Source organism: Anoplopoma fimbria, chromosome 17, assembly GCF_027596085.1.
Source record: "Anoplopoma fimbria isolate UVic2021 breed Golden Eagle Sablefish chromosome 17, Afim_UVic_2022, whole genome shotgun sequence".
Classification (NCBI taxonomy): Eukaryota; Metazoa; Chordata; class Actinopteri; order Perciformes; family Anoplopomatidae; genus Anoplopoma; species Anoplopoma fimbria.
In genome coordinates this window covers 3,109,642-3,123,414 of record NC_072465.1, presented here as the reverse complement: position 1 = coordinate 3,123,414, position 13,773 = coordinate 3,109,642, and the positions used below count along the sequence as shown (strand labels likewise).

At 43.0% G+C, this 13,773-nt stretch overlaps 1 protein-coding gene across 1 annotated transcript in view; it reads right to left on the bottom strand.

Moving 5' to 3' along the window:
* Positions 1-13,773, bottom strand: part of LOC129105266 (plexin-A1-like) — a 186,626-nt gene that overhangs the window by 25,882 nt on the left and 146,971 nt on the right. The window contains 7 exon segments of the mRNA XM_054616196.1: positions 21-257; positions 1,309-1,402; positions 4,587-4,715; positions 4,717-4,752; positions 7,799-7,935; positions 8,094-8,217; positions 11,119-11,270. Coding sequence (XP_054472171.1) covers positions 21-257; positions 1,309-1,402; positions 4,587-4,715; positions 4,717-4,752; positions 7,799-7,935; positions 8,094-8,217; positions 11,119-11,270 — 909 coding nt within the window.

The window sequence follows — 13,773 nt, the reverse complement described above, 5'->3', positions numbered from 1 at the left end:
AAGAGCACAAGGCAATTTACCTTGAGTATGAGTGGTGAGCTGGGCTTCAGCTCCAGCATGCCCGAGGGGCTCAGAGGTTCAAACACGGGGTCCGGGTGGTAGCTGAAAGTCTCGTTTACCACCAGCACAGAGTGCACGTCGTCCATGACGAAGCCGATCTCATCAGGACTGCTGCCCGACTCCGAGAAGCCTTTGTCAGATCCGGCCACAGAGGGTGCCAGACACACCATCACGGTGTTGTTGACAACCGTGCAGTTCTAGAGAAGGGGAGAGTACACACAGCAAGAAAAGAAGGAAAGGAGGGAGGAAAAGTAAAAAAAAGGAATGAGGGAATTAGAACATATGAAGAAAATATGCTTAAGAGCTGAATTAAGTTTGATTTCATTTTCTATCAGACAACATTACAACCTTGTTGGCAGTATTGGCAAGACATTTAAATAAAGGACATTTTAAAATAATTACTCTTACGGCTGAAACAGGTTCATGTGATATGAGTGATTACATGTCTCCGTAATCACATAATGAGGAAGAGGCTGGCTTAATAGCATCAGTGTTGTAATCAGTGTTGATATCATCTGGCAATCCCCTGTGGGGTTCGACACTAAAATCAGTCACCGAAGAACAAATTAGACCGTAATGACTCACAGAAAAAAAAACAGGAGCGGTCAGCCGGTAGCTGTTAACAATAACACAGCACGGCTAAAGAGACCTCTGAATAGTTTCACAGCGTGTTATAGCCTTACATTAGGTTCTATATGTCACATACTAACACCCTCAGACACAAAGGGTGTGCAAAATCACAAAGGCAGGGAACAAAACTGTGTTTATAGGTCAACATAAACATTAACCAAGAAGAATAAAAATGACTGCAGAGAGGTTGACAAAGGAAACGGAAGGGATATTTTTACTTTCAGCGAGGAGCGGGAGAAAGGTTAGCTAAGCCCCGTGGTGCTAGGTGAAGAGAGGGGGATTTGCCAGAGCCGCTTTATTGCTGGTTGACATTTCAAAGGTTAAACTGCTAAAAGGAAATTCAACATCAAAAACAAACAGAAAATGGGCCCTTGGCTGGTTGACCGACGGGTCAGGTGTGTGTGCGCCTGTGTCTGCGTGTCCCAGGAGTGTGTGTATTGCCTGAAAATGAGTTTTCCACAGAGAGGGAGACAGCAGAGACAGAGGGAAAGGGAGAGGGAGAGACACCTGTGTGTCTATATTGGTCTCACTCCGTCTCACTTGCCAAGTCAAGTCACTGCTTTTTTTTGTTTTGTCAATAAAAACTGTATGTGTGGGTGTCTGGATCTGACCACTTACATTTTCTGACTTGGCAGCTCCATACTTGGCTCTCATTTTGGGCTCCTTGATGGTGGCCAGATTGGTTCCAGTTATGGTCAACATGGTTCCTCCACTAAAAAAAGAAATGGCAACACTTGTTGTAAAGACATCAGGAAAAATAAAATTTCTACAATAGTACTGGAAACATTTTAACAATTCTATGTGCACTTGTGTGTGTCACACATTCATCCACCTCCTGCTGAGCTTTTTTTGTCATGCAGGGTCCAAGTGCAAACGCTATATAGCCGTCCTATCAGTAGAAGAGGCCCCTCCAGTAAGCACCATACCATTAATGCTCACTCCTGCTATAACCTTCTGCCTGCTTATTCACGGAATCCCATTTTCAGGTAATGATAGAAACGCTAAAGCCCTTGCATGAATGTTAAAAGCTGCTTTAAACCGATATGGAGGCTGGAGGGAAGAATAAGCGAATATGTAGCATTACCTCTGAGAGCCAAAGCTTTTGGCCTCTCCTCAGCACCTCTCGAAAAGCCAGGGGAGATATTTGCAGAGAGTATTAAAGTTGCACTGCAGTATTTTTCTGCACAAGATTCACTCAGCGAATGCACCGCTGTCACTGATCTGACGTGTTCCGTAACCTTTACACCTGTGACCTATTCGGGTCTATGTGGCGCTGACCAGCGGAGAGATGGGTAATATGGGGGAGAGTCCTATTCCCCCACAATGCCTCTTTGACAGCCTCCGCTGGCCTGAGAGGCTGAACTTTATCTGATGTGAGGTGTTCTGACAGCAGCTAAATAAGTTAACATACAACCTAAAAACTGGAGTGGGGTAAGGCCAAGCTTGAGGCCTCTGTGCCACTGTGAGTCACCCCTGGCACCAATGAACACAAACAGCAAACGATACGCTGGCTGGTATGTTGCTAGGTTTCATACAGGCAATGATACACTAAAAAAGAGCATATTCTGTCATTGTTCATGTGCTGTAAAGCCTTGGAAGAAAGCTCTTCTACATTATCAGCTGTTTCAGAGGCTTTGGTGTTTTTTCTCTCTGAGCAGTAGCAGCTGAGGACTTGTGATCTACTCAGCCAACATTACATCCATTCCATGATGGAACTAGAGCATCCTAAAATGTAAATATACATGGACACAGTTCCCACAAGACAAAACATCAACATCCAAAGGTTTGGCTGTGTTTTCTGAGGCCAGATGGAGCCGGTTTCTAAGGCCAGTCCCAGGCCTGGCAGATGTTGAAGTGGTGAATAGAGTGTGAAAAGTGATCAGACAAAGGAGATTTACATAAAGTTACACCTTTGTTGGTGGAACAACATAGAGCTGCTTACATGTAAAGGAAACTGTGAACATTCAGTAGATCAAGAGCAGTAAATATCTGTATCAATATGTAGACACTAGAAGATAAGGATCCTTTCCACACAGTGTACACTTCAGTGGTGTACTACACACTGTACTACACAAAGTGAAGAGTCACGCAATCCACAGTGTTATCCATGTGTTACCGTTTTTACCTCAAGAACTTCTTCCTGAAGTGAGGGGAACAAGTCTGAGTCATGTCAGATTTGTGTTTTCGACAAGGGAGGCTCATTGCTGTTTAAAATCGTTCAAAAGGGTCACCAAAGGGGACGCGGTGACAAAATAGCTTGGTAAATAAAAATTTGATTTGCCTGGATAACAATGCACCTCCTCCTCTGGGATCTCTGAGTGAAACACCAAACACAAGCCGAAGGTTGGAACCAACTCTTTCATTCTCCTTTCCCCTTGTCTACCCTCAACTACTTTATTCACGCCATTCCAAATGAGACTTCACATCCGCTCACACCTCTTTTGCACGACGAGAGACTTGCTCTCCCTGCAGAGTTTTTAAACACGGCTTCCATTTTCACCTCAACCACCTGCGATGATGCAGAAGTGGATTGTTACACTGTCTGAACAGACAACGTGTCTGGTGGAAAAATCTAATGCGGGCTGTCCTAATAGGTGACACTCCCAAATAAAATCCTTGAAAATAATGTTTTCAAGCCAGAGGAACCCAAAAGATATGACTCCCCTCTTGCTTTCTTGATTGGCTTTGATTATGAAATATCTGCAGGAAATGTAGAGGTTCTCTAAAGGCGACAGAGTTGAACTGAAGGAGAACAGTGATTCTGTTAAAGACGATCTCCGAGCTGTGACTAAGACATGCAACTTGTGCAAGTTATGTACTTTTTTGTTCATCCCTCCATGGCTATTTTGTGGGATTCTCGCATAATTTGAATACTAGCTTGTTTTTGATAATTATAAGTCAATGCAAGAGAAAAACATACTGTAAAAAACTCACGACATGTTCCTGGAATCATATTTTTGAAGTAAATGAGACAGTCAAAAGTGTGTGTGTGTGTGTGTGTGTGTGTGTGTGTGTGTGTGTGTGTGTGTGTGTTTGTGTGTGTGTGTGTGTGTGTGTGCTGGCTTCATTTCGGAGCTGAGGAGTAGTAGAGTTTTCTAGGTCATGCAATTGAGCCCATTAGCACTTGGTAGCTCCAAGCTTTTTCCTTTTTTTCCCCTCCACAACACAGCTTGTGTTTGCACAAGAAATCTTCCTGTGGGTATGTAGTCTCATTTCAATAAGACAAGTAATATTTACAGATACATCTCTGCTGCAACTCATCAACTGTAGCAGTGCACTGCTTCAGGAGCCTCCTTTACTGCTGCTTCTGCTCTCAAAGATTTACTTTGAAAAGAAAAACTGTGTGAAACGGAGAAGAATGTTTAGCTAGTTTTTTTCTCTTCCCGACCCAGCCGGGGCGTATGCTTGCGAAATAATACATTTATCACATTTTACAGAGAGTTCATATTTCACTTTAGTTGACTATGCTCCTTGAAGGCATTAATGGTTAGCACATCCACCACCAGGTATTAATAATGTATTGATGCATTTGTATCTGTTCTATAGAACTACATCAAGCAGAATTGCAGATCAAAAACTGTGTTGATGTGAATTATAGATAATGATATAATCACATGACATTTTAAAATGATACTGATGGAATGAGCTATATGGCATAGCATAGCTTAAAAGATACACCAATTTATGCCGATATTTCCTAGTTTGCAAACCTTTCCTATGAATTATTCACCTTGATTCACTGTCAGAGCTGACATAAGCAAGGCATGAAATAGCGAGAATTAATCAATCATGTAGTCGTGGTAGCTGAAAGCTTCTATGCAACATAGAAAATCCTTCAAAGGTTATTTTTTGCTGCACCGTACTAGTTGAGGGTAAAGCCCGTATTGCGTCCTCACCTGGCGATACTCCAGTCGGGCTCAATCTTGAGGATGGTGGGATCGTCAGAGTAGTTGAACTTGACCTCTGGGTTCCTCAGCTCAGCAGAGTTGATGTCCACCATGACCGGGGTGGTACCTGAGGTTTGCCGACGGAGTCACACACACTATCTCCTTGTTGCTCCGCCTAGAAGAGCAGGAGATGAAGTTATGAGGACAGGAGAAAAAGAGAAACGTTACATAAAAAGGTTGCTGATGGTCTCTCTTAAAGTGGACTGTGTGCTCCAGGGATCTGTGCCATAAGATCTTGAAAAAGGATTTTGAGTATTTGGGAGCTGACTCTGACAGACACAGAATAACAACTGAAGGGTGTACACTGTTAAAAAAAACCCCAAAAAACCATATTCATCCCTTAAATAACTCATAAATTATTTATAAGATGCGACAAAAAAGCACACGCACACACACACACACACACACATAGCTGTGACACAGTTGCCTATCAACAAGGCCGAGATCTTTCAGTCTGTCCAGCCATGGTTTCATCAGCCTGAATCACAGAGGGCTTCAAAGCTCTCTCTCGCTCCCTATTTCTCTCTCTCTCTCCTTCTCTTTATCTGTCTGTCTGTCTCTCGTTCCCTCCTGCGCTTTCTCTGGCTGATAGATCTGAAGTGGCAGATCAGGCTGGTCGTCTCTCTGTGTGATGTAACTCCCTCCGTAGCAGACAGGCGGCCAGCTGTGACCTGCTGGGAAACTTTGTACCGCTGCCAGAAACTTTGCGCTCCACTCCAGTGGCTTATTCCACCATCCCTTACAGACACCGCTGACCGAGCGGCGGGAGGATAGCTATCTGTGAGACAGCAGTGTGTTGAGCAGGTGTGCTTTGTCTGTTTGGAAGACTACATTTGCATATAAATGCAGTGCGCAGGTAGAAGAAGATTAACATTGTGTGAGTATGTGTTTTGTGTCAGTCGTCGTCTACCAACATCCTACAGAGCACCGCAAGTCAGAGTAAATGGTGTGTGTGCATTGTGCAGGCATGATGGCAGGCGGCGCAGTGTGACATTTTGAACATGAGTAGAACAAGCTGATCCGTACACAAATCTTCCCCCGTTATCTGCTGTGAAAGTGAAATACGCAAAAAGACAGGAGATGATGGAGAGAATGAGAGAGTGGAAACCTATTTTATCCCCGCGGTTTGCGATTGGGTGGGGTTGGGTTTGGATACCGGGTGAAAAAACGGTGAAAGAAAAGCAAAGACCGAAGGAATCGGGCGTCTTTGTCGGACACATCCCTGCTGTCTCCCAGGAGGCGATTTCGACAGCGTCCTCTACCTGAAACGGGACTGAAGAAGGAACGAAGAAAGAAGCAAAAAAAAACAAAAGGTAGATATGAAGGAAAAGAATACACATTCCACTAGTGCTGCGTTTCCATGGCAACCGCTCTCACAACACTGTCGCTGCAGAGGAGTGCCCGTGGTGCCGCGTACGTATTTTTGACAAGGTTGCGACCACACAAAAGAAAGCCAAGAGGGGATTCAGAGAGAAAGAGAAGAGAAGGAAAGAAATGGGGTTGCAGACGGAGATAAGAGGATGAGTGACTTGGGGTAAATAGGTTTTGATTAAAGCGGAGGCCCCACTGAATACAAAGACACATTAAAAGAGATGGACTCAACCAGTTCATTACTTTGGCCATAAAGGTTATTATTGCTGCTCAGTGAATGAAAGGCCAAGACTATTATGTTCACCTTTCTCGGGATGTGCTTCAGAGCTTTAAATTGGCCTTTACTTTTTCTTTTGATATGATATAAAAAAGAACTTGATAGGTCCAAGCTCATTAGTTTAACCTGTCACTTGTTGCCTGAGAGAAGGGAACCAGTATAATAAAAACACCAGTGTAATAGATAAATGTGTTTTATAAAGAGAAAATGAAAAAGAAGCAAGGAAAACTTTGGAATAGGGCCTCAGCTACAATTAAAAAAATGTATGAGGAATGTAAAATCCGTGTTACCAATTTTCACCTTCAATAGTTAAGCTTCTTCCTGGAAATTTCTTTTCAGTACATAGGTGCTTGTTTTAGTTCACTGAGAATCTTTTTCAGCTTGGTTTCTTTTCTCTGCCATCTGCCAGACACCATACGTGAGCGGATTTAGTCCAGAGCTCAGTTCGCTGTCACTTTGCCAGGAACTCAAAGAAACAATTGAGTCCTCAGCTCAAACGAATTAGAGTCATATCAAATTGGATCCTTGTCTCCTCTCCTTGAGATCTTGGCACAATCTCTTGCCGAGTCAGTGACAATGTAAGATAACAGTGGCAGATTATTCTAAAAACAAAAAGTATAAATAATAATAAAAAAGTATTTCAAACACGAGTTCAAAGCAAGGAAAAATGTGAGTTTCCAATTACATGCAACACCATATAATTCCTTCCAAATTCTAGTCATATCTCTGGCAAAATGTGGGCCTTGCACTTAAGTCATTCACAGCACAACTGAACAATGGTATCAGCTTCCCAACAGAAAGGCTACACTGTCATTCTCACAATTTGTGTGAATTACAGTACTGCAGGTCATCTTCTTGCCGCTAGCATTTTTCAGGCCTTCAGCAAATCAAAGGCAGCAACCAAGAAAAAAAGGTGCTTTTCTTTTTTTAAAACAGGGAATAACTATAATTATCAAAATACAGGAAACAGGAAAAGATGGCAGATGGCAGAAGTAAAAGATGAGTGGGGGAAATCATTATGCTTTGTAATGATCTACAGAGGAGCATAAGCAGAAAAGAGAACTTTTGACATCTTCTGACATGACAGCATTATGCACATTGTTCTCCACTTTTTGGAAAGCTTTTTTCCTTATATTTCCTGCTTCCAAAACAGAGCAATAGAAGTTTAAACTGTCCATTTTCCCACTGAAATTTGCCTCTATCAATACTAGGGCTGGGTATCGGTACTAAATACTTTAAGGTATAGACCAAAATAAGTCAGTACTAAGTAGTATTGAAACTTTTATGCAACTAAACACTTCCATTTACATGATGGATATGGAATGAAAAAAAGTCTCTATTTGAAAAAATTGGTATTCGTACTGGTATTGTAACAAATTAAGTACTCTAAGTACTATTTGGTACCACTTTAATTCCATGGTATTAAACCAGTATAACTTTTCAGTGAAAAGTGGTATTGTAATCAAATATGAGCTAACAAAACAAATGTTAAAAGTCATTTGGGTTGACTCACTTCTCAAAGCGACAGGGGTGAAGTCCTATTTTCACAGATACAGCACTGCCTGCGTTGAGATTACTGCCTTCAATGGTGATCCTCGTTCCTCCAGACAGCGGCCCAGTGGACGGCACGACACGGGTAAAGTACGGAGACTATGGAGGGACACAGGCAGAGGACAGGGGAATAAATATCGGCTGCAGATTTTCAACAGGACAAGAGATGTCCAATACAGTTTTTTAAAAAAATCCCAAAAAGGGTTAGTTTTAGCTGTAACTTAGCAGCAACGCTCTTACAACACACACACACTTACCACAAAGGTAAAGGCCTTGGTAGACACTGCTTTGTAGTCGGGGTGAATGCAGTCCCGAACACACACTTCTACCTGAGCCTCCTGCACCCTGTAACCTGTTGCATCATTCAGCCGGCACACAATCCTGAAAAAAAGGGGAAACACAGAGGTGGAGAGATGAGTTTATCATCTTTCTACCAAAACAAATGCATACATGTCAAGGTTTTCTTTTCGGTGTTGGCTTATAAATGAGAAAGCCAATTCTGATGAAAGACGCTTGGCCAAACAGGGAGCAAGTGAAGGACAGCAGCGGAATCTGCAGAACAGGTGATTTTTCCAAGTCAGAAAAAAATTCCAATAGTTCAGAATAACCTGTTTCTGAAGCCTCATTCAGAAAAATAACAAAAATCAGACCAAATGTTCTATGAGTGGAAATCTGCAGTGCTAAGACAGGGTGGAGTTTTTCTGTGTGTGTGTGTGTCTGCATTAGGGTGTACTATAGAACTTAGCCCTGGGAGCTGGCTGGCCAAATGAAAATCCACTGGAGAAATGATTGAATGAGGGGAGGAGTGGCAATGTAGCCTACGGGGAGCACACACACACACACACACACACACACACACACACACACACACACACACACACACACACACACACACACACACACACACACACACACACACACACACACACACACACACACACACACACACACACACACACACTTCCTTCATGTTTCACCCACTGGAGACACACTTGACTGTTAATTAGCCAGAAAGAACGAATGAGACAGAGAGAAAGGGCAATAGTGCAGAGGAGAGAGGGAGAGAGAGAGAGAGCGTAAGAGAGAGAGAGGGGGTTAAAGTGGGAGAGGCTGATTAATTGAACGAGCTCATATCCTACACATCTCCTCTGCTTCCCTCCCTCCCCGAGATGAGTTATTAACTCTCCTGCTTCCATCCTCCCCGCAGGTGACCATGGCAACTGCGGCGACAATGAAATTCACATTCCGATGCGGTGTGTTCCCTTTTGTTTTTATTTTCCCTTTCATTTATTCCCAGGTCTCCCACTATGACAGGGGCAGTCATTAAAATGCTGGACAGATATCAGTCAGAAACTGCGACTCCACTTGCCTCATTACTGCACAGATGACAGGTGGCTACATTGAGCTGTTATTACGTGGTTAGAAAGACAGAAAGTGCATGCTGCATTTGTAACGACGACAACATTATAAATTATACCCTCCTAAATCAAATAACTGAGGTGGAATGTGATGGTTCAAAAATCAAACATGTGCCAAATTGTCACACAGAAACTACTAATAAGGTTCTGTTTCTCTTCACAACTGGCTATCATTTACTTTTCCAAATGTGGAATCAAATCCATCTGGTGAATATTGAATGACGGAGGTGAATGACAGGCCTACTAATACTAAAAAGGACCAGAAGTGCTACATTTTCATGCAATTAATTTTCACTCCAGTCACAGAAACAGGGAATGTGTGAATATATCAAGTACAAGTGTTAGCAGAGAGAATGAGACAGCCAGAGCGAGAACATATGTGTCTACATTTTGCCCAACAGTCAGGGCACCTCCTTCTCTCCACTAGCTGACCTTTGACCTGGGCTGTCAGTCCCGTAACCCTGTCCTTAGTCGTGTGCTGCAGATCCGATAGGGTCACGATAACGACAAGAGCAACCGAGCCACTAATGGCACCGTATGGCTGACATCACTTTTAATTAGCATGACAGCCTCACCGCCAGCCGCGCCCTCATTTTTCCTTCTCCTGCGGGTGCTATGGCAACAGGCCAATGCTGCATTGTGAGGTTGACGGGGTTAAACGTAGACACCTTGGTGCTTTTGGATGTGGAAAAGTTAACACAGGATCACCTAATATTACTCCATAGCTACACAGGCTAGTGTAAAAACGGTATGTTGTGTGTGAATACAACCATATAAAGGCTGACGTGTCACTATCATGTTTCTACACCTGTCATCGCTGGTGAAGCAGCACAGCCCTCTGTTGTCGTGGCTGTCAAATCATCAAAGTCACATTTCTTAGTTTCCTTCTTAGTGAGGGGGGGCAGAGAGAAAACAAAATCTGCTGGGACTGTTCTGCAAAACTCAGCAAATGGATCATTTGTGTACAAATGACAGCTACATAGTTGGAAATAGAATATTGAGGACAGCTCAAGCTGTGTCGAGCTTCCCCGATGTCGCCTCGTCCCAAATTGTATTTTCTCTGCTTCTGGATGAATTCAACATAAATTAAGAGTGTGTTACTCATCATGTAGTTTCTTAGAAGGCCCAGATCTTTCTGGGGAACTGTAACAGTGCAGTGCCGGCGTCACACTGGCTGTGGTTTGCAGTTTTTTTTTTACATTCTTAATGAAATTAAATTTATGATTCCCATGATATTGCTCAAGAAAAATATTGCACTGAGATGACCTGTTTTTAGTTAAAACAAAGAGTTCAGTCATGCTCAACAGAGAACAAGGAGCTATGATTGTTTACAGCTTTTCTCAGAATGAACTAGTTCATCCGCGGCTCTCCCGTCGTGATTCAGAATTTCCCGGAAAGCAGTAAACATAATTTAATCAGAGGGAGAGTTCACGTGACAAGCTTTCATCCGTGCAGTTTTTAGAAGAAATGTACCACCCACTTCAAATGTCATTACATTTCTCTCAGAGTGGGCCAAAATTAATTGTTGGTTACATGAGGTAATTCGATTCTGATTGAGCTATTTTTCTGATTATTAGTGATATGTAATGTTCCACGTTCTGCTCAGCTACTGTCAGATTTACATGGACTGCACCAAACGCAGCAGGAGCCTGCTTGTAAGGAATTGGTTTTGTTTGAAAGAGGAAAGAGCTGCATTACCAGTGGAGTTTTTACTGAAATAGAAGGCTGAGAGAGAGTCGCAGTGTTGTGCTAAGCACTCAGTGTAACATCAATATTGGACAAAGACGACATGGGAGTAGAGTCTCGGAAACAATGAGCCTGTGAGTGAGGGGTGGGAGTGAAGACAGAGAAAGTGTCAACGTACTGCTCAGCGCTGATGTACTGGTCCTCCTGAGGGTTGCAGGCCACCTTGCCGATGCGGACTCCGCTCTGGATGTCTTTGAACTGCAAACCCAGGTTCTCGCCCATGATGGTCAGCATGGTCCCTCCCTGCCTGGGCCCCGTCTCCGGAGTCAACTGGTTGGAAGAACAAATTAGAGAGGACATATGTTAGCCAGAAAAACACATGGGACAATTGATTTAAATCAAAAGCAGTACATCATAGTAAATGAATTGTATGTCAGCATGAATGACAGTTCACTTAAGTCCTTATGGTCATCTCCCATTATCAAATGCATCTAATACTTAAGTTGCTACCTCATTAAGTAAGATGACAAATGACCTTGGAACCATTAACTCCACCTCAACTCAGTCACATATTCACAACCTGCCAACTCACACACTTAACCTGGACCCACCCATCAAGCCCTCACTTACATCTCTCGTTTAATCTTGCGACGATTAATCTACTGAACACAATTACTGCGCACAGCGACCTCTGCTCCCCGACTTTTCCCTAGAGGTCTGCAAAAGGTGTGCGGAGGTGCTAATGGCTACCCGAGGCTAGCCCGGTTGCTAATCACGGCCCATTCATCCAGCCCACGACGCAGACAATGGCCCCTTCGGTAATCAGTCATTACTAGCATAATTAGGGCTAAAGCTAATTGGATTAGAACCTGGTGGGGTGGGGCTGGGTCCTTTGTCGCAGCAGGGTGCGAGGAGGTTGAAGGGGCTAAGAGAAAGCTGATAGTTGGGTGTCATGGAGTGGGGTTGTGGGTAAGGTCACACTTTGACCTGGCTTGCCATAAAGGAAAGATACAATAAATGATCACTGATTAAGTTTCCATCAGCCAGACTTTTCCCCCATAAGTATGGATAGAATACTTAGAATAATACAGTTATAGTCAATAAATAGCACACAAGAACAGAGATGGGGGTTAAGTGCCAGAACCGGTTGGTGAACCAATGATAGCGCGCTAGCAACAGTTCCGGTCACACCAGAAAGTCGAAAAGCCAAATTAATTTGTGTGCTGTTGCAAAATCTGTTGTGCTGCCAGCTTGCTGAAATACTTCGTTAATTTGTCACACTTGGCCAAAGTCAAACTTTAAGTCAAAGCACCATGTAAATTGAATTATCCTCTATTGGCAAACCCACTAGCAGCATCAATACCAGTGAAATGATGTTGGTTGAAAATTCTTCAGTTATAAATAATAGTGTGACCGTGCTTTCTGAGTAATATATTTGTCTGTTATAACATTAAAAAGAGATGAGGAACAGTGGAACAGGTTAAAACAGGGATGAAGAATTAAATTTACATTTTGACATTTTAGAGAATATGTTAATTCGCTGTCTTGCTGTGAGTTACATGAGTAAGTTCGATACCACTCTCATGTCTATGAAGTGAATATGAGGCTACCACATCAGATGGTTAACTTGGCCTTCTAGCATGTGTAACTTATTCTAATATTTACTGTTCAAACATAAGATTATAAGGTATCAATCTTCTTATCTACCTCTCTGCAAGAAATAGAATAAGTGACTTCCCCCCCCCCAAAAAAAAATCAAACAATTTCTTTATGTGCATCTACTGTCTCACATATAAATTATCTCCATTCTCTCAAGCTGCTCTCCACAGCTCTATTTCCCCACCTGGTGCCTGACAAAGCTCCCCAGTCTAACATCATTATAGAAAAGGTGGCAGGCTAGTAAAAGCCACAGGTGTTCAGGACACCACTAACAGAAACACACAATGGGAACAAAGCCCAGTGTCATGCAGGCCAGAACTGAAATGCCACAGTGATACAATTAAGGAGTGTTTTCTATCTTACAGCAGCTAGGCCTCAGATGAACATCCCTCCTCCTTCCCTCGCCCTTTTCCCTCTTCCTCTCCGGACTTCTGTCTTTTTAATTCACTTGCTGTCTCTTTGACAATGTGCCTGACTGCTTATATTTTAGCTGCAGACAAAAGAGTGAGTGGCACACAGTTGTGCACCAGTCAGAATCTTCAGATATGGTAATCAAATCTCTCTGTCTCTATAAGCACTGGCTTATCAAAACACACACACACACACACACACACACTCACACTCACACTCACACACACACACACACACACACACACACACACACACACACACACACACACACACACACACACACACACACACACACAAGTTGTTACATCACCAACTAACCAACACAAACAAAAAGCCCTTTTTTGATAAAAGCCACCAGCCCTAAACACTCGCTCTATTCTCTTCTCCACACTCATTCAAATTCCCTTTTTCCTCTTCGTCTCCGACTTGTCCCGTTGTGTCGGAGGCTTTGTGTGAGGCCTATTGTGGCCGGCTGAACGGCAGTGCACAGATAGCATCTGCTAGTTATAGGAAGAGGAGGAGGAGGAGGAAGGGGGGAAGCAGGGGACACAGAAAGAGATGATCCGAACATGGCCTAAGGTTTCTGATGTCTATCTCAGATGTGAGAGACTCAGACAAAATAAACGTCACAAACAAATCGATGGAGGTTATGAAGTGAGTAATGAGAGGGATAATATAAAGTCTAAACCACTTAATGTTTATATGTGTACAAGTGAAAAATTATATGATTGAAGACACTGGAGCCAATTATATTCCTGTGACT